Raw genomic sequence first — 19,769 nt, forward strand, 5'->3', positions numbered from 1 at the left:
CGGCATAGGAGATCAGACGACTCACTTGTTCATCCCATTTGAGATTATTCTGAAGCGAGATCCCAAGAAGTTTCAGGGATGAAACAACTTCTAGTGTATTTGAGTTGATGTCAAAGTATAATTGGTGGTGGTGGTAGGCGAAGAAATGAGAGCTGCATGGCTTTACACTTGGAAGCATTCGGAACAACATCATTAGAGTTACACCATTGAACCAAGGCGTCGATGTTGGATTGCAGCTGGGATGGCTGTGATTTCGTCAATATCTAAACCAGGGTTAAATCATCCACATGTGAACACTCACCCATTACCCTTGGGGAAGGGGGAATTGCATATGAATTATTGTGATTATTGAGGGATGACAATATTTTTTCTGTGGTACACTGTATAGATGTAACTGGAAGGGTTTATAAATGAATAGGATTATATTAATCTTATTAAATACCTCTATCATATAGGATGGGGGGGGGGTGTCCGGACACTTTATCTTTTTGAAGCCTTCTTTTTTGTCTTTGGAATACACTTAGGATATAAATTCAGTAGTTGTAATCGTCTTCTATTTTGTTCTCTACAGTATTTCTTAACATTTTATACGAAAAATTGATGAAACTGTGCTTGTAATTTTTTCCTAATGACTTTCTGAAATTGATTGTTGGGACGCACAACAACTGGTTATATTCTCTGAAGCACACTTAATTGGACTAAAATGTTTTGTGTACTTTATATAAATCAATTAAATTCTAACTTGATCGTTTTGGGGATTTTCTTCTTTAGGACCTAAACCACCAAACAACGTACTCCTGTATCCGCTCAGCCCAACTACCATCTTGTTTACATGGGAACGTCCCCTTCCACCAAATGACTTCTTTATTGACTACTTGGTGTCTGCTTCCAATGTGAATCTGGGTTTTTCTGTGCAAAATGTCCTACCCCAAGGTGCTACCAGTAATGCTATACGTGGTCTTCAACCAGCTACTAGCTATGACTTGAGCGTTCTTACCAATATTGAACCTGTTACAAGCAACTTCCCTGGATTCACCGTTGTGCCGCCAAGTAAGAGCATTTGGAAATTTTTCCTATTATTATTTGAATTAAAAAATTTAAGGGAAAACATCATAAAGAATATAAGCTATCGATATATATGTAACCAGTCACCCCAAAATCTACAATACATGTAAGTCATCCCAAATTCATTTTGAGAATGTTTATTTATGTTTAAAACAGCACTCCCTAATAATGATAATGATGTGTTACTTGTCAAAATTGATCAACAAAATAACCGTCACAAGTGCTTGATTGAATGCAAAGGAAATTCAGCAAGAGCTTCGAAGAATGAGTCTTGAGAAAACAAGGGATGAAATTCTGGGTTCACTCAAGCATGAGACGTGCACTCTGAGCAATCTTGTTGAAAAAATAGTGCCAAAGAACTTCTTGTATCTTTTTTTTTTATTCAACTTTAGAACTTCAAATTTTGATAGCATGAAGAAAAGTCTTGTTCTTTCAGATAAATGAATTCTCAAATTTTTGCTTTATAGAGATCAAATTACTATTTTGGCGATTTACAGAGAACATTCCCTGGACACTTTTTGTTGGTTTTGGTGTAGATGGTCACATACTTTGCAAATAATGGAAGTTTTTACCGTAAACACCATGTGTGTAGCCCTGAAAGGACTGATTGTTATTCTTTCTTGATTGTATGTTAGCTCTGAAAAGAACTATTAATGACGTTTCGACCAGCGTGTTCTGGTCGTTAGCAGGAATGATAACGACATGGTTATGTACCCTACTTGACAAATCGGGTACATAACCAGGTTGATTATAAAGAAGTAATTAAGGTTGAGCCAATAGGAAAGCAGAGACGAAGAGGTAATTAAGGATGAACAAATATGAAAGCAGGAGGATGGTGATTTGTCAATTAGGCCTGTGGGAGCACCTGAAAAACATGGTGGCTCAGTGGTAGAGTGCCCGCCTCATGGACGGGAGGTCTTGGGTTCGATCACAGGCCGAGTCATACCAAAGACTTTAAAAATGGGACCTTCTGCCTTCTTGTCAGGCGCTCGACGTATGAGAACGGAGAAGGGTAATAATAACATATTATGTTATGCAGGGAGTGCCGGAAAAACAAATTACAGCTTAAAGTGGCTACCCTGGGTAAATAAGTGTTATCATTGTTATCATTGTGCAGTCGTATCTAACTACCGCATAGTACGCGCTTGGCCTTTTCCTGAATAGTTGCCAGTCATGGATATGAAAAAAGAAAAATCGAGGCTATCAGAAATATATATATTTTCTCAGTTAAAGGCCTGAAATGTTGTTATTGGCTGATTCATGGCAGAAATGCATGTGAAAATACCAGAAATGGCAAAGAATGCATTCAGCTTATCCAAATGAATTCACGATTGTGTTATACTTGCTCAATCGATCTTAAACCATTCTTTCACAGATATATTAAAATTTCTGCATTTTCTAATAAAAATGACTGAAAACGAATATAGCAGCATCGTACCTTATTACCCGTCCAGAAGCTGAAATAACAACACTTACGTTTATGTCACGTACCCCAAAATTTATTTCTGTTCGGTTTCCTATAGGTAGCACCTGCAAAATTTTTCCGGGCTCTGCATGTTGTTATCCTTTTTGTCAATATTAACCCATTAAAGACTGAATAGTTTTGGTATATAACAGTTATTTTCTTTAGTCCTCCAGCCCTCATATATATGCAGGTTTAATCTCCAACTGGTTAATATTCATTGCATTAACATCATTATTATGATCATCATTTTTTATTTTGTTCATGATTTGTTCATAAACCATACAGCTGCTGTTGCTGGAACTGTGAATATTGGGGCTGTTACAGCTCAAGAACTGGAGGTACTCTGGTCGACTGATGGCATCGCTGCCGACTCCTTCAGGGTTCTTCTGTTCAGTGAGGATGGCTTACAGCAATATGAACAAAGTGTCAATGCTGGAACCACATCTGTATTATTTGAGAACTTGACACCAGACACCCCGTACATTGCTGTTGTTGAAGCAATCGTTGGAGATGTACTGACGAATACAGATCAAGCTTCTGTTGTTGGATCAGATGAAGCAACAACCAGTAAGAATTGTAGATTCAGATTCAGATCTATTTTACTGATCCGTATACAAAAAATATGGAAAATTTACCCTCCACTGGCAATAATAAATAAAGACATATAAATATCAAAAATAAAAAAAGAAATATCAAACATTGAAAGAAAGTATAGATGAGCATATATTACTTTATAATTTGATGCAACAATCCTTCTGGAAGTTATACAGGGATGATGATTAAAGTGACCCACTAGTTGGATTGAGTGCCATGAAGTGCTGAAATGGTGCTGGGCAGACAGTAGAACATGCTACGCTTTAATGATGACCTAGACATCGTAGTAATATCCAGTTTAGTGTATATGATTAGTTGAGCTGTTTATGAACCAAATTCTCATTTGACAAAATGCAAAATACTAATCAAACCTGATGGAAATGATAGACCCTCTATCTGAATTAGCCTAAGTGATAGTTAAACCATCATACTATTTAACCAAGTGATGGTGGGACCACAATAGGTATACTGGTCAAGTAGTTTTAGCCATAATGGTGTTAGAATCAAGAGAATCTTAGGTTTTGACCATCTGCTGGTAAAGATTGAGTGAATATGAACCTTCTTCCATGCCCTTTTAGTAAAAAAAGGAATTACAAAATTATTGTACCAAATTTAATAAGACATCAAACATAATAATGCATATTATGTATGCAAAGAGTAAGTCGTTTGATTGGAGTATTTAGACAACTGCTGTCATTGTGCCCGTGCATTTCTGTCATCTTTAGCTCTTTGTATTGTTTGCTTAAGCATGAACAATATTCTGTCCTATTCACTCTGTAAGGGAACACAATATTTTCACTACCCTGAAGAATTGTGTTAAATACGCACTATATTGGGGGGGGGGTGATATTTCATAAACTGAAGAATTGGTGGTACTTGGTATATGAAAGCTTTACCACTCGCCTTCCTATATTTTCTTTTTTAGAAATAGAATTAACTTTATTTTAGTCATACAAGCATGTGTCTCAGAATAGTTCAATAAAGCTCAATTCATAGCAAATTCATGGCAAATAAGAAATTCAAGGCTGAAAATGATAATTATAAATTCTGAATAAATTGAGTAAAATTCAAAAGTTACATTTGACAGCCATGAGCATTATGTACTTAACCCGGGTGTAACAATCTTTTACCTGTATTGTCTTTGAGAGAAACGCTATTAAATCTTTAGTGTTCTAAGCTTTGGTATCAGTTAATCAAAGTAAATTGTGAAACACTGACTGTGCGTCATTTCAGATAGCCTACCAGGTACTAGCAGCGTTACTGTGGACAGCACAACTGGAAATTCAGCAATGCTCTCATGGACTTTTAACCAGGCAGCTACAGACTACTTAATCTCTTACATCAGTGCCGATGGTTCGCATACTGGCTCATTTAACCCAGAAGGGAATGGCAACACAGCTGTTGTTGTGCCTGGTCTTCAACCACAGACAACATACACATTCTCAGTGCTAGGAACAGACGGCACAAATACATTTAACGTCGGATCAGCTGTAGGTACAACAGGTAGGTGATCCGAAACATAAATTAATGAAGTCACTGAGTTTTGGTGTAAATGAAGGTGCAAGTGTGGGTTAATGTGTGTGATTGAGAGGTATGCTGATTGATAATTGCATGACACAGCTATCAATTAGAATGGAATGTCATATTATCAATACGGATTGTAGTCGTACGACATTCTAAGAGGGAAGGTGAAACACAAAGTTTCAGTAATAAAATTGACAGGAAGCCATCAATCTCAAAGAAGAAGGGGGTGGTCAGAGGGATTTCCTAGGCCTCTCTGATAGCTCTTTGTTCGTAGATTTCTTTTGTATTTCTTTCTCTTCAGAAAGTATGTCCATCTAGGTTACATGTACATATAAAACTACATTTTACTCTTTGCTCTACATTGTTGAGTTTAGTTGGATGGAGACTTATTTTTATCTTGCAATGTTTTTACCAGGTTTGGATACGACGGTAACATTGGATTCAGTTACAGATAGCACGGTTACACTTTCCTGGACAGCGATAGATGGTAGTACTTTTTACCAGGTTTTATTCAGGCCTACTGGCTCTACTCAACCGGAGCAACAAATGATAGTTTCTAATGGACCACAAAACACCCAAACCACACTAACTGGACTCACACCAGCTACAATGTATGATATTCGAGTTGTGGCTTTCCCGGGTGGTGGACCATTGGAAGTTGGAAGCATCACGCCAACAACAGGTCTGTACACAATTTATCTTCAATCATGACCCTTGTAAATCTGAAGGCTATGTCGATGGTTCTTAGTAGTGTTATGCAGCCCAAAATGGTACCAAAGTCTGAAACCATGGCCCGTATTCTGAAGTCGGTTTTAAATTAAACTCAGGTTTAAAATTGATGACTCAATCATATTCTTTTTCGAACGTAATAAACCCTGTACTCATCTGGTGTTGAAAAGAAAAAAAAAGTCGTTGGGATTATCTCTTGAATGTTTAGGTCAATTCAAATAATGTAAATGAGTGCAGGTGAAGGCCAATTAATATGATATAAATTTAAATTGTAGGTATTCTGAATGAGGTTATTGTGGATTCGGTAACACCAAACACAATTGCTCTCCGCTGGACGAATTTGCCAGACAACATTAATTATGAGATAACCTACACTGCACCAGATGGAACACAACGAGTGGTTTCCTCAGGCACCAACCCCAACATCATCCTTACTGGACTTATTCCTGCCACTCAGTATGATATCTCAGTACGTTCAACATCTAACCAAGGACAGCAATCAGCCGTTGGTACCACTACTGCTACTACTGGTAAATATTCCATAAATCAATAATGAAAACTCACTGGAAATGCATTCAAGATGAAATGTCATCTATTATGATTAGTATGATTCAACCACTATCAACACGATTCGCTCTGAAACACATAACGGATGATCCATCTGTCACATGACATCTGCATATGAGTAAGGTTTAGAGTTGCGGCATTGTGGGAATGGTAATAATTGTCACTATATAGCAAACCCCTTATGTCCGTATGTGTGTGCTGACATCAACAACTCTGACGTCTGCAAGTCATATATTAGGTCGTCATATCTTCGTATCGTGACTTTTCCAGCCAATCGGAGACATACTCTGCAACGCACTGTGCACAGGGAACCGTGTTAGGGTATATAGATTTTTTTTACGTTTGCTCATTCTCCTGAAGACAAAAATAACACATTTTTTCGAAATGTGGTTCTTTTCAAGAACAACACATGCCCACTCAAGAATACATGGTTTACCATGAAAATGCTGCACTCTTTCTGCTTCACCATGAAAACCTCTAGAAGTTACAGATATGTATGCTAATGCATCTTGGTGATCTTGTTTTTTGCAGTTCAAACACAAGTTACAATAACTGAAACAACTCCAAATTCAATCAGCGCAAGTTGGACAGAGATAACAGACGCCTTGACATACCGCATAGACTTTGTCAGTGCCGATGGCCTACACACTGGGTCTATCAATTCACCTGTACCGCCGGCAGTTATTGATAGTCTACAACCAGGTACAACGTACACAATAACTGTTCTTGGTACTACAGTGGACGGACAGACCATCCCAATTGGTTCAGCTTCTGCTACAACAGGTTGGTATATTTAGCTTGTCTACATACCAGAGAAAGATTGTAAATAGCTGTTATGAATATTTAGACCTTCCCATATTTGCATTACTACTTTGATTAATCATGTTATTGATATGAATATATATTCCTTGTCTTCATCACTTTAAATATACATTTTTTTCAGTTCATGTTTATTTTTCTCTCTGCATAAGATGAACATATGATAAAATGCATGAGGATGAAAGAATACATATCATCAAAGGCATAATAAGTTTACAAGAAAAAAAAAGCATGGAGAGGGAAGCAGCCAAGAAGGACAAAATTTCAATATAATACGTCCAACCCAAATTAATTGACAATTTCGTGCTTGATTGAAATGAATCCAATGACCGGGGTAATAATATGCTTTAACGCGCTTTGGGCCATTCTGGGAAAAGTGCTTTATAAAAATTGGCTATTATTATTATTATTAATATCAATAGTTCACAAAATATATTGAACAAGTAGAAAACATTAAAAAGACATAGAGACACAAGTGGTATGATTTAAATTATTTATAAAAATATTTACGAATGGGTTCAATTATCATTAATATATTTCTAAAGTTATGTTTGGAAATATGAAATGAACAAGAAATTTTCAAATTAACTGGCAAAGAATTCCAAAATACTGGGCCACAGAAGAAAATAGATTTATGTAAAAGGCAAGTTCTTATTTTATGAAATATCTTATTGGAAGTGAAAAGTGAAATAGAGAGAAATTTCTTCTCTGTTAAAAATAAAGATTTTTGAATTAAGACAAGATAAAAATGATGCTTCTAAAGTTTTTTGTCTTAAGTTTGTTTAAGTTCTTACAATTATCTGTTCTTCCAGGTATTGGCACGTCAGTCAATGTGGGCCCAGTTACATCAAGCACAATTGCCCTGGACTGGACCCCTATCCCCGATACCAATACTTATCAGGTAGCTTACACTGGACCAGATGGACAAGTGCAGCAGGCTTTGTCAACCACCCCTGACACCATCCTTACCGGACTAAATCCTGTATCTCAGTATGACATCACAGTGAGGGCTATTACTAACAGTGGACAACTGGTAGATGTTGGCACTACAACTGCCACTACAGGTGCACTATTCATTTATATGTGCATGAATCTGTGAGATAACCCAACTGTATATATCTGCATGCAATTTGATGTATTGATTAAATTAGAAATATGACATTAAAGACAAAGTTCATATTAATTGGCTACCTGCTCCCCCCTCCCACCTGTAAAAGCCTAATCTGAAAAAGGCCAGTTAAATTAGAGTTAATTTAATCATTTTTTTCTGAGGGTCTTGGTTTTTAGCCCAAGATTTTAAAAAATAGTCCTCAAATATTGCTGTTTTTCTAGGTATTGACACCTCAGTTACAGTGGGTGCTGTTACACCAAACACCGTAGACATCACCTGGACACCTGTCCCTGGTACCAGTATCTATCACATATCGAAAACTTGCATACAGTATACCGGACATATAAAAACATAGCAGACGACGATGCAGACCTCGCGATCATCGTATGACTAGTGGTGCAGAATGTTCCATTGCGGCTTTATGGGGGAAATAGCATTACAGAGGGATAAAACGTCTTCGCAAATAATGTTTCAGCGTTAATTCGCAATATCTTATGTCGATTTCATAAATTTTCCTTACATTTAACATCATTTAAAGTGAAATGAATAAGCAAACTTAAATTTCAGACTTACCAATGCAGTGATCAGCTAGAATGCACCCCCGTATACATAATGGACCCGTCACAACATTCAGATACATATCCAATTCAGAGAATAAAATTGATTTTTGTTGGCAAAAATAATGGTATCTGATATATTTATATCCATAGTTCGGACTGACAAGGTATATATATTTATATATTCCTAATAAAACGTTCAGCACTGCAATGGAAAGAGCTAGAAAACCGCTGTGACTCGAACAACACACCGACGTACACAAAAGCTCTGTCCAGCCCTATGTGTTGAATGCACGTCGAGTGTAGGTTTGCTCTTCGGACATCAGTATCACAAAGAAAATCTCCTCTGATTTGATGATAAAAGTGCACTATTTCCTTGTTAACCAATCTCCATGGTTCTTTCATGAGTATTTGCCTTATAATGTGCCCTTTATTATAATCTGGGCGGAAATTCTTGATACCATCACCCAACGATGTGACGATGGATGTAATCCACCCGGGTACTATAAAAATGTCCCACTAACCCATTATCCAAATACATATTCCTGACTATGGATGGTTTTTAGTGAGTTTAATGTAATAAAGTGCCATATTTTCCACCAATTGAATGTAAAAAAAAATATGGTCATCTGATAGAAGAAGTTATTAACATTCTTTTCAGGGGGGCGGAAATTCTATCTGAATCAACGCTTGTCCTTGATACACATTTGTTTGTGAAAAAGGGGTATGATGCAAGGGAATTCTGCGTGTTATAAGGGTGCGCGCGTGCAGCGAGGACCTTCTGTCCGCTAGTTTTCCATATGATAATATACACTGGACCAGACGGGCAACAGCAACTGGGGCAGGTTCTTCATCCCACCACTGATTTCACCCTTACCGGACTTACTCCTGCATCTCAGTATGACATCACTGTAAGGGCATTTAACACTAATACTGGACAACAGACAGATATTGGCACTGCTACTGCAACTACAGGTACACATTCATGGATTGGTCTCAATTACCCCAAAAAAAATACTTAAAGTTCATTGTTTTGGGGGGTTAACTAGGCATTTATTGATTTTACAAAAACCATAAGCATGAGGGTGCAAGTGTGTCATGGTGGGTGTGTATGTGTGTGTGTGCAATCCGAACTGCGGTATTGTTTCAAAGGGAAGTTTGACGTAATGGAAAAATCAGCAACCCCAAGATCTAAAATGCATATGTCTGTTAAAAACAATTTATGAATAGGTATATTCATTCATGCTTCATTATCGTGACCTTCCAGTGAGCTTTGTTTAGTTTGGAAAGGAATATTGAGGAAATTACCTGGATGAAAACTTATGATATTGGTGGATTGCCATAGTTGAGGTTGATCAGATCAATCACAGCTCTTTGTGAGATGGGACCCAGGAGCTGATTTCTTTAATAGCAGATTTTTGCATCCTTGAGAAATTTACCAAGCTAAATGTTGGCTTGACTACCATTTTCAACCTTCTGAGGCTTTTCATGACAAATTCACGAGTGGGAGTGATAAGAGGCCAACTCCAGTCTGAGGGATGGGAAAGTCTGTTGGCTCTCACTATCCATATAGGATACTCAACAGTTTCTGATTTCATCTCGTTCGATGAGCGGTACCCTCAAGACTTTGCCGGAGAGTTTGATCTGTGTCATCTGCTTACATTGTTTTTAATCATTTTTGAATTTGTATAATTTCATTGCCTTCATTCTGATTTTCTCATGCCCTTTGATGACTCACTCATATTCTTTTTTTTATTGTAATTAACCCTTTATCAATCTGGTTTTGAAAACAAAAGAAGGTTGGCGCGATTATCTCTTCAATGTTTAGGTCAATTCAAATAATTTGATGAGCGCAGGTGAATGACAAATAAAAATGATATAAATTTAAATTGTAGGTATTCTGAATGAGGTTATTGTGGATTCGGTAACACCAAACACGATAGCTCTCCGCTGGACAAATTTGCCAGACAACATAAATTATGAGATAACCTACACTGCACCAGATGGAACACAACAAGTGGTTTCCTCAGGCACCAGCCCCAACGTCATCCTTACTGGACTTACTCCTGCCACTCAGTATGATATCTCAGTACGTTCAACATCTAACCAAGGACAGCAATCAGCCATTGGTACCACTACCGCTACTACAGGTAAATATTCCCTAAATAATAGTTGCTAAATCCAAAGGAAAAAAAATCACAAAAATACATTCCAGAAGAAATTTATATCTCGTATGATAAGTATGATTCATCCACTATCAACATGATAGGCCCTCTGAAAGACATAATGGATGGTCCATCTGTCGCATGACATCCACACATGACATCCACACATGAGTGAATGAGACAGTTGTTGGCCGCAGGAGTGGCAATCGCTTTTATTGTATATAGCAAACCCCTTATGTCCTTATTTGTGTACTGACATCCACACCTCTGGCATCTGCAACACTGAGGTTAAGTTTTTGAAATGTCATCATAACTTAGAAAATATATGGACCTAGTTCATTAAACTTGGACATAAGGTTAATCAAGTATCACCAAACATCCTGCATGAGTTCCACGTCACAGGTCAAAGGTCATTTAGGGTCAATGAACTTTGGCCAATTTGGGGGTATCTGTTGAATTACAATCAAAACTTTAAAAGTTTTTGGATCTGATTCATGAAACTTGGACATAATAGTAATCAAGTATCACTGAATATCCTGTGCAAGTTTCAGCTAGGTCACATGATCAAGGTCAAAGGTCATGTGAGGTCAATGAACTTTGGCCACATTGGGGGTATTTGTTGAATTACCATCCTATCTCTGTAAAGTGTATTGGTCTAGTTCATAAAACGTGGAAATAAGAGTAACCAAGTATCACTGAACATCTTGTGCGAGTTATAGTAGTTTTCAAAGTCAGCACTGCTGCTATGTTGAATCGCTTGATGCAGGTGAGACGGCTAGAGGCATTCCACTTGTTTTGAAATGTGGTCCTTTTCAAGAAAAACACATGCCCACTCAAGAATACATGGTTTACCATGAAAATGCTGCACTCTTTCTGCTTCACCATGAAAACCTCCAGAAGTTACAGATATGCTAATGCATCTTGGTGATCTTGTTTTTTGCAGTTCCAACACAAGTTACAATAACTGAAACAACTCCAAATTCAATCAGCGCAAGTTGGACAGAGATAACAGATGCCTTGGCATACCGCATAGACTTTGTCAGTGCTGATGGCCTACACACTGGATCTATCAATTCACCTGTACCCCCGGCAGTTATTGATAGTCTACAACCAGGTACAACGTACACAATAACTGTTCTTGGTACTACAGTGGACGGACAGACTATCCCAATTGGTTCAGCTTCTGCTACAATAGGTTGGTATATTTAGCTTGTCTACATACCGGAAAAAGATTGTAAATATCTGTTATGAATATTTAGACCTTCCCATATTTGCATTACTTCTTTGATTAATCATGTTATTGATATAAATATATATTCCTTGTCTTCATCACTTTAAATATATATTTTTTTCAATTCAAGTTTATTTTTCTCTGTACATAAATTATGGGAATGGTGTTTTTGTGAACGATTATTTAATAGTAATTTTCAAAGTTAGCACTGCTGCTATATTAAATCGCGTAATGCAGGGGAGACTGCCAGAGGCGTTCCACTTGTTATACAAATAAATGTTTGTTTAAATCATTCTTCATATTTCATTTCATAGTAATCAGTATGCCTTACATATTTTATTAAATTTTTTTCCAGTTATGAAAATGATGTGCAGCCAAGATCAAATATTAGTTATGTCTATGACTGAGGAGAATTAAAAACCTAATCAAAGTCTCACTTGATTGTCTAGTTGTCTCAGGTCATTGACAATGCTATATGTATCTCTCTCAACATGCTCAGTCTTGATCACAACGATGATCCATCTAACACTAGTCCAGGGGCTTGTCTTACAAAGAGTTGCTATTGATCCAATCAACCACGACTATCATGACGAAAAACTTCCATTTGAGAACAATATACCCCAGTTCCCCTTCTCATCAATTCTCTTCTCCAGCCATAACTGCCTCAAGAAAGCAATTTAAGTATCAAAACACCTGTTTCTTGACGTTGGTCCGGAGATAAAACAACAGCCCGGCATATACAGTCACAGCAGGGGGCCACACACGATGGGATGCATGCGCAGCGCTGAGTGCGGTCCCTGTAAGCATGCCGTCATTTTTATTCGCTTACTTTCCTTATTCCGAGGTCGATTTTCTTCGTTCGAAATTGAAAATGGACTAACATTGGGTTACTGAATACAATATGCCTTTGAAAACGTGATTAAATATGGAATACAATAATTTCATTCCGATGGTCCTACTACAGGCAGAGAAGTCTTACGTAATAGCGCAGCTGTTGTTTATCTTTTCGTCCTTTGCTCAACGCTCATATACTGGCCTGTGGGGGTGAAATTGAGACAACGGGGATTACCCCTGGATTACTTGGCCAAGCGCGGTTGATAAGGGCTTGGAAATGAGTTTTAGGAGATCCAAACGGAAAATGGGGTACAACACCGCAGTTCGCAATCCGAACTGCGGTATTGTTTCAAAGGGAAGTTTGACGTAATGGAAAAACCAGCAACCCAGATCTAAAATGCATATGTCTGTTAAAAACGTTTTATGAATAGGTATATTCATGCATGCTTCATTATCGTGACCTTCCAGTGAGCTTCGTTTAGTTTGGAAAGGAATGTTGAGGAAATTACCTGGATGAAAACTTATGATATTGGTGGATTGCCATAGTTGAGGTTGATCAGATCAATCACAGCTCTTTGTGAGATGGGACCCAGGAGCTGATTTCTTTCATAGCAGATTTTTGCGTCCTTGAGAAATTTACCAAGCTAAATGTTGGCTTGACTACCATTTTCAACCTTCTGAGGCTTTTCATGACAAATTCACGAGTGGGAGTGATAAGAGGCCAACTCCAGTCTGAGGGATGGGAAAGTCTGTTGGCTCTCACTATCCATATAGGATACTCAACAGTTTCTGATTTCATCTCGTTCGATGAGCGGTACCCTCAAGACTTTGCCGGAGAGTTTGATCTGTGTCATCTGCTTACATTGTTTTTAATCATTTTTGAATTTGTATAATTTCATTGCCTTCATTCTGATTTTCTCATGCCATTTGATGACTCACTCATATTCTTTTTTTTTGTAATTAACCCTTTATCAATCTGGTGTTGAAAGCAAAAAAAGGTTGGCGCAATTATCTCTTCAATGTTTAGGTCAATTCAAATAATTTGATGAGCGCAGGTGAATGACAAATAAGAATGATATAAATTTAAATTGTAGGTATTCTGAATGAGGTTATTGTGGATTCGGTAACACCAAACACGATAGCTCTTCGCTGGACAAATTTGCCAGACAACATAAATTACGAGATAACCTACACTGCACCAGGTGGAACACAACAAGTGGTTTCCTCAGGCACCAGCCCCAACGTCATCCTTACTGGACTTACTCCTGCCACTCAGTATGATATCTCAGTACGTTCAACATCTAACCAAGGACAGCAATCAGCCATTGGTACCACTACCGCTACTACAGGTAAATATTCCCTAAATAATAGTTACTAAATCCAAAGGAAAAAAAATCACAAAAATACATTCCAGAAGAAATTTTATCTCGTATGACAAGTATGATTCATCCACTATCAACATGATAGGCCCTCTGAAAGACATAATGGATGGTCCATCTGTCGCATGACATCCACACATGACATCCACACATGAGTGAATGAGACAGTTGTTGGCCGCAGGAGTGGCAATCGCTTTTATTGTATATAGCAAACCCCTTATGTCCTTATTTGTGTACTGACATCCACACCTCTGGCATCTGCAACACTGAGGTTAAGTTTTTGAAATGTCATCATAACTTAGAAAATATATGGACCTAGTTCATTAAACTTGGACATAAGGTTAATCAAGTATCACCAAACATCCTGCATGAGTTCCACGTCACAGGTCAAAGGTCATTTAGGGTCAATGAACTTTGGCCAATTTGGGGTATCTGTTGAATTACAATCAAAACTTTAAAAGTTTTTGGATCTGATTCATGAAACTTGGACATAATAGTAATCAAGTATCACTGAATATCCTGTGCAAGTTTCAGCTAGGTCACATGATCAAGGTCAAAGGTCATGTGAGGTCAATGAACTTTGGCCACATTGGGGGTATTTGTTGAATTACCATCCTATCTCTGTAAAGTGTATTGGTCTAGTTCATAAAACGTGGAAATAAGAGTAACCAAGTATCACTGAACATCTTGTGCGAGTTATAGTAGTTTTCAAAGTCAGCACTGCTGCTATGTTGAATCGCTTGATGCAGGTGAGACGGCCAGAGGCATTCCACTTGTTTTGAAATGTGGTCCTTTTCAAGAACAACACATGCCCACTCAAGAATACATGGTTTACCATGAAAATGCTGCACTCTTTCTGCTTCACCATGAAAACCTCCAGAAGTTACAGATATGCTAATGCATCTTGGTGATCTTGTTTTTTGCAGTTCCAACACAAGTTACAATAACTGAAACAACTCCAAATTCAATCAGCGCAAGTTGGACAGAGATAACAGATGCCTTGGCATACCGCATAGACTTTGTCAGTGCTGATGGCCTACACACTGGATCTATCAATTCACCTGTACCCCCGGCAGTTATTGATAGTCTACAACCAGGTACAACGTACACAATAACTGTTCTTGGTACTACAGTGGACGGACAGACTATCCCAATTGGTTCAGCTTCTGCTACAATAGGTTGGTATATTTAGCTTGTCTACATACCGGAAAAAGATTGTAAATATCTGTTATGAATATTTAGACCTTCCCATATTTGCATTACTACTTTGATTAATCATGTTATTGATATAAATATATATTCCTTGTCTTCATCACTTTAAATATATATTTTTTTCAATTCAAGTTTATTTTTCTCTGTACATAAATTATGGGAATGGTGTTTTTGTGAACGATTATTTAATAGTAATTTTCAAAGTTAGCACTGCTGCTATATTAAATCGCGTAATGCAGGGGAGACTGCCAGAGGCGTTCCACTTGTTATACAAATAAATGTTTGTTTAAATCATTCTTCATATTTCATTTCATAGTAATCAGTATGCCTTACATATTTTATTAAATTTTTTTCCAGTTATGAAAATGATGTGCAGCCAAGATCAAATATTAGTTATGTCTATGACTGAGGAGAATTAAAAACCTAATCAAAGTCTCACTTGATTGTCTAGTTGTCTCAGGTCATTGACAATGCTATATGTATCTCTCTCAACATGCTCAGTCTTGATCACAACGATGATCCATCTAACACTAGTCCAGGGGCTTGTCTTACAAAGAGTTGCTATTGATCCAATCAACCACGACTATCATGACGAAAAACTTCCATTTGAGAACAATATACCCCAGTTCCCCTTCTCATCAATTCTCTTCTCCAGCCATAACTGCCTCAAGAAAGCAATTTAAGTATCAAAACACCTGTTTCTTGACGTTGGTCCGGAGATAAAACAACAGCCCGGCATATACAGTCACAGCAGGGGGCCACACACGATGGGATGCATGCGCAGCGCTGAGTGCGGTCCCTGTAAGCATGCCGTCATTTTTATTCGCTTACTTTCCTTATTCCGAGGTCGATTTTCTTCGTTCGAAATTGAAAATGGACTAACATTGGGTTACTGAATACAATATGCCTTTGAAAACGTGATTAAATATGGAATACAATAATTTCATTCCGATGGTCCTACTACAGGCAGAGAAGTCTTACGTAATAGCGCAGCTGTTGTTTATCTTTTCGTCCTTTGCTCAACGCTCATATACTGGCCTGTGGGGGTGAAATTGAGACAACGGGGATTACCCCTGGATTACTTGGCCAAGCGCGGTTGATAAGGGCTTGGAAATGAGTTTTAGGAGATCCAAACGGAAAATGGGGTACAACACCGCAGTTCGCAATCCGAACTGCGGTATTGTTTCAAAGGGAAGTTTGACGTAATGGAAAAACCAGCAACCCAGATCTAAAATGCATATGTCTGTTAAAAACGTTTTATGAATAGGTATATTCATGCATGCTTCATTATCGTGACCTTCCAGTGAGCTTCGTTTAGTTTGGAAAGGAATGTTGAGGAAATTACCTGGATGAAAACTTATGATATTGGTGGATTGCCATAGTTGAGGTTGATCAGATCAATCACAGCTCTTTGTGAGATGGGACCCAGGAGCTGATTTCTTTAAAAGCAGATTTTTGCGTCCTTGAGAAATTTACCAAGCTAAATGTTGGCTTGACTACCATTTTCAACCTTCTGAGGCTTTTCATGACAAATTCACGAGTGGGAGTGATAAGAGGCCAACTCCAGTCTGAGGGATGGGAAAGTCTGTTGGCTCTCACTATCCATATAGGATACTCAACAGTTTCTGATTTCATCTCGTTCGATGAGCGGTACCCTCAAGACTTTGCCGGAGAGTTTGATCTGTGTCATCTGCTTACATTGTTTTTAATCATTTTTGAATTTGTATAATTTCATTGCCTTCATTCTGATTTTCTCATGCCATTTGATGACTCACTCATATTCTTTTTTTTTGTAATTAACCCTTTATCAATCTGGCGTTGAAAGCAAAAAAAGGTTGGCGCAATTATCTCTTCAATGTTTAGGTCAATTCAAATAATTTGATGAGCGCAGGTGAATGACAAATAAGAATGATATAAATTTAAATTGTAGGTATTCTGAATGAGGTTATTGTGGATTCGGTAACACCAAACACGATAGCTCTTCGCTGGACAAATTTGCCAGACAACATAAATTACGAGATAACCTACACTGCACCAGGTGGAACACAACAAGTGGTTTCCTCAGGCACCAGCCCCAACGTCATCCTTACTGGACTTACTCCTGCCACTCAGTATGATATCTCAGTACGTTCAACATCTAACCAAGGACAGCAATCAGCCATTGGTACCACTACCGCTACTACAGGTAAATATTCCCTAAATAATAGTTACTAAATCCAAAGGAAAAAAAATCACAAAAATACATTCCAGAAGAAATTTTATCTCGTATGATAAGTATGATTCATCCACTATCAACATGATAGGCCCTCTGAAAGACATAATGGATGGTCCATCTGTCGCATGACATCCACACATGACATCCACACATGAGTGAATGAGACAGTTGTTGGCCGCAGGAGTGGTAATCGCTTTTATTGTATATAGCAAACCCCTTATGTCCTTATTTGTGTACTGACATCCACACCTCTGGCATCTGCAACACTGAGGTTAAGTTTTTGAAATGTCATCATAACTTAGAAAATATATGGACCTAGTTCATTAAACTTGGACATAAGGTTAATCAAGTATCACCAAACATCCTGCATGAGTTCCACGTCACAGGTCAAAGGTCATTTAGGGTCAATGAACTTTGGCCAATTTGGGGGTATCTGTTGAATTACAATCAAAACTTTAAAAGTTTTTGGATCTGATTCAAGAAACTTGGACATAATAGTAATCAAGTATCACTGAACATCCTGTGCAAGTTTCAGGTCAAATGATCAAGGTCAAAGGTCATTTAGGGTCAATGAACTTTGGCCGAATTGGGGGTATTTGTTGAATTACCATCATAACCTTAATAGTATGTTGGTCTAGTTCATAAACTTGGACATAAGAGTAATCAAGTATCACTGAATATCCTGTGCAAGTTTCAGCTAGGTCACATGATCAAGGTCAAAGGTCATGTGAGGTCAATGAACTTTGGCCACATTGGGGGTATTTGTTGAATTACCATCCTATCTCTGTAAAGTGTATTGGTCTAGTTCATAAAACGTGGAAATAAGAGTAACCAAGTATCACTGAACATCTTGTGCGAGTTATAGTAGTTTTCAAAGTCAGCACTGCTGCTATGTTGAATCGCTTGATGCAGGTGAGACGGCCAGAGGCATTCCACTTGTTTTGAAATGTGGTCCTTTTCAAGAACAACACATGCCCACTCAAGAATACATGGTTTACCATGAAAATGCTGCACTCTTTCTGCTTCACCATGAAAACCTCCAGAAGTTACAGATATGCTAATGCATCTTGGTGATCTTGTTTTTTGCAGTTCCAACACAAGTTACAATAACTGAAACAACTCCAAATTCAATCAGCGCAAGTTGGACAGAGATAACAGATGCCTTGACATACCGCATAGACTTTGTCAGTGCTGATGGCCTACACACTGGATCTATCAATTCACCTGTACCCCCGGCAGTTATTGATAGTCTACAACCAGGTACAACGTACACAATAACTGTTCTTGGTACTACAGTGGACGGACAGACCATCCCAATTGGTTCAGCTTCTGCTACAATAGGTTGGTATATTTAGCTTGTCTACATACCGGAAAAAGATTGTAAATAGCTGTTATGAATATTTAGACCTTCCCATATTTGCATTACTACTTTGATTAATCATGTTATTGATATAAATATATATTCCTTGTCTTCATCACTTTAAATATATATTTTTTTCAATTCAAGTTTATTTTTCTCTGTACATAAATTATGGGAATGGTGTTTTTGTGAACGATTATTTAATAGTAATTTTCAAAGTTAGCACTGCTGCTATATTAAATCGCGTAATGCAGGGGAGACTGCCAGAGGCGTTCCACTTGTTATACAAATAAATGTTTGTTTAAATCATTCTTCATATTTCATTTCATAGTAATCAGTATGCCTTACATATTTTATTAAATTTTTTTCCAGTTATGAAAATGATGTGCAGCCAAGATCAAATATTAGTTATGTCTATGACTGAGAAGAATTAAAAACCTAATCAGAGTCTCACTTGATTGTCTAGTTGTCTCAGGTCATTGACAATGCTATATGTATCTCTCTCAACATGCTCAGTCTTGATCACAACGATGATCCATCTAACACTAGTCCAGGGGCTTGTCTTACAAAGAGTTGCTACTGATCCAATCAACCACGACTATCATAACAAAAAACTTCCATTTGAGAACAATATACCCCAGTTCCCCTTCTCATCAATTCTCTTCTCCAGCCATAACTGCCTCAAGAAAGCAATTTAAGTATCAAAACACCCGTTTCTTGACGTTGGTCCGGAGATAAAACAACAGCCCGGCATATACAGTCACAGCAGGGGGCCACACGATGAGATGCATGCGCAGCACTGAGTGCGGTCCCTGTAAGCATGCCGTCATTTTTATTCGCTTACTTTCCTTATTCTGAGGTCGATTTTCTTCGTTCGAAAATGGACTAACATTGGGTTACTGAATACAATATGCCTTTGAAAACGTGATTAAATATGGAATA

At 37.8% G+C, this 19,769-nt stretch overlaps 1 protein-coding gene across 1 annotated transcript in view; it reads left to right on the plus strand.

The window, feature by feature from the left end:
* Positions 1 to 756: 756 nt before the first annotated feature.
* LOC121423248 (collagen alpha-1(XII) chain-like) overlaps positions 757 to 19,769 on the plus strand; it is a 35,730-nt gene continuing 16,717 nt past the window's right edge. The window contains exons 1-12 of the mRNA XM_041618569.1: positions 757 to 1,050; positions 2,816 to 3,097; positions 4,358 to 4,627; positions 5,064 to 5,330; positions 5,653 to 5,907; positions 6,476 to 6,727; positions 10,327 to 10,581; positions 11,540 to 11,791; positions 13,756 to 14,010; positions 14,967 to 15,218; positions 17,183 to 17,437; positions 18,557 to 18,808. Of these exons, the coding sequence (XP_041474503.1) occupies positions 4,414 to 4,627; positions 5,064 to 5,330; positions 5,653 to 5,907; positions 6,476 to 6,727; positions 10,327 to 10,581; positions 11,540 to 11,791; positions 13,756 to 14,010; positions 14,967 to 15,218; positions 17,183 to 17,437; positions 18,557 to 18,808 (2,509 nt within the window). The 5' untranslated portion in view covers positions 757 to 1,050; positions 2,816 to 3,097; positions 4,358 to 4,413. The remainder of the gene's footprint in view (positions 1,051 to 2,815; positions 3,098 to 4,357; positions 4,628 to 5,063; positions 5,331 to 5,652; positions 5,908 to 6,475; positions 6,728 to 10,326; positions 10,582 to 11,539; positions 11,792 to 13,755; positions 14,011 to 14,966; positions 15,219 to 17,182; positions 17,438 to 18,556; positions 18,809 to 19,769) is intronic.

This window comes from Lytechinus variegatus, chromosome 10, assembly GCF_018143015.1.
Source record: "Lytechinus variegatus isolate NC3 chromosome 10, Lvar_3.0, whole genome shotgun sequence".
Classification (NCBI taxonomy): Eukaryota; Metazoa; Echinodermata; class Echinoidea; order Temnopleuroida; family Toxopneustidae; genus Lytechinus; species Lytechinus variegatus.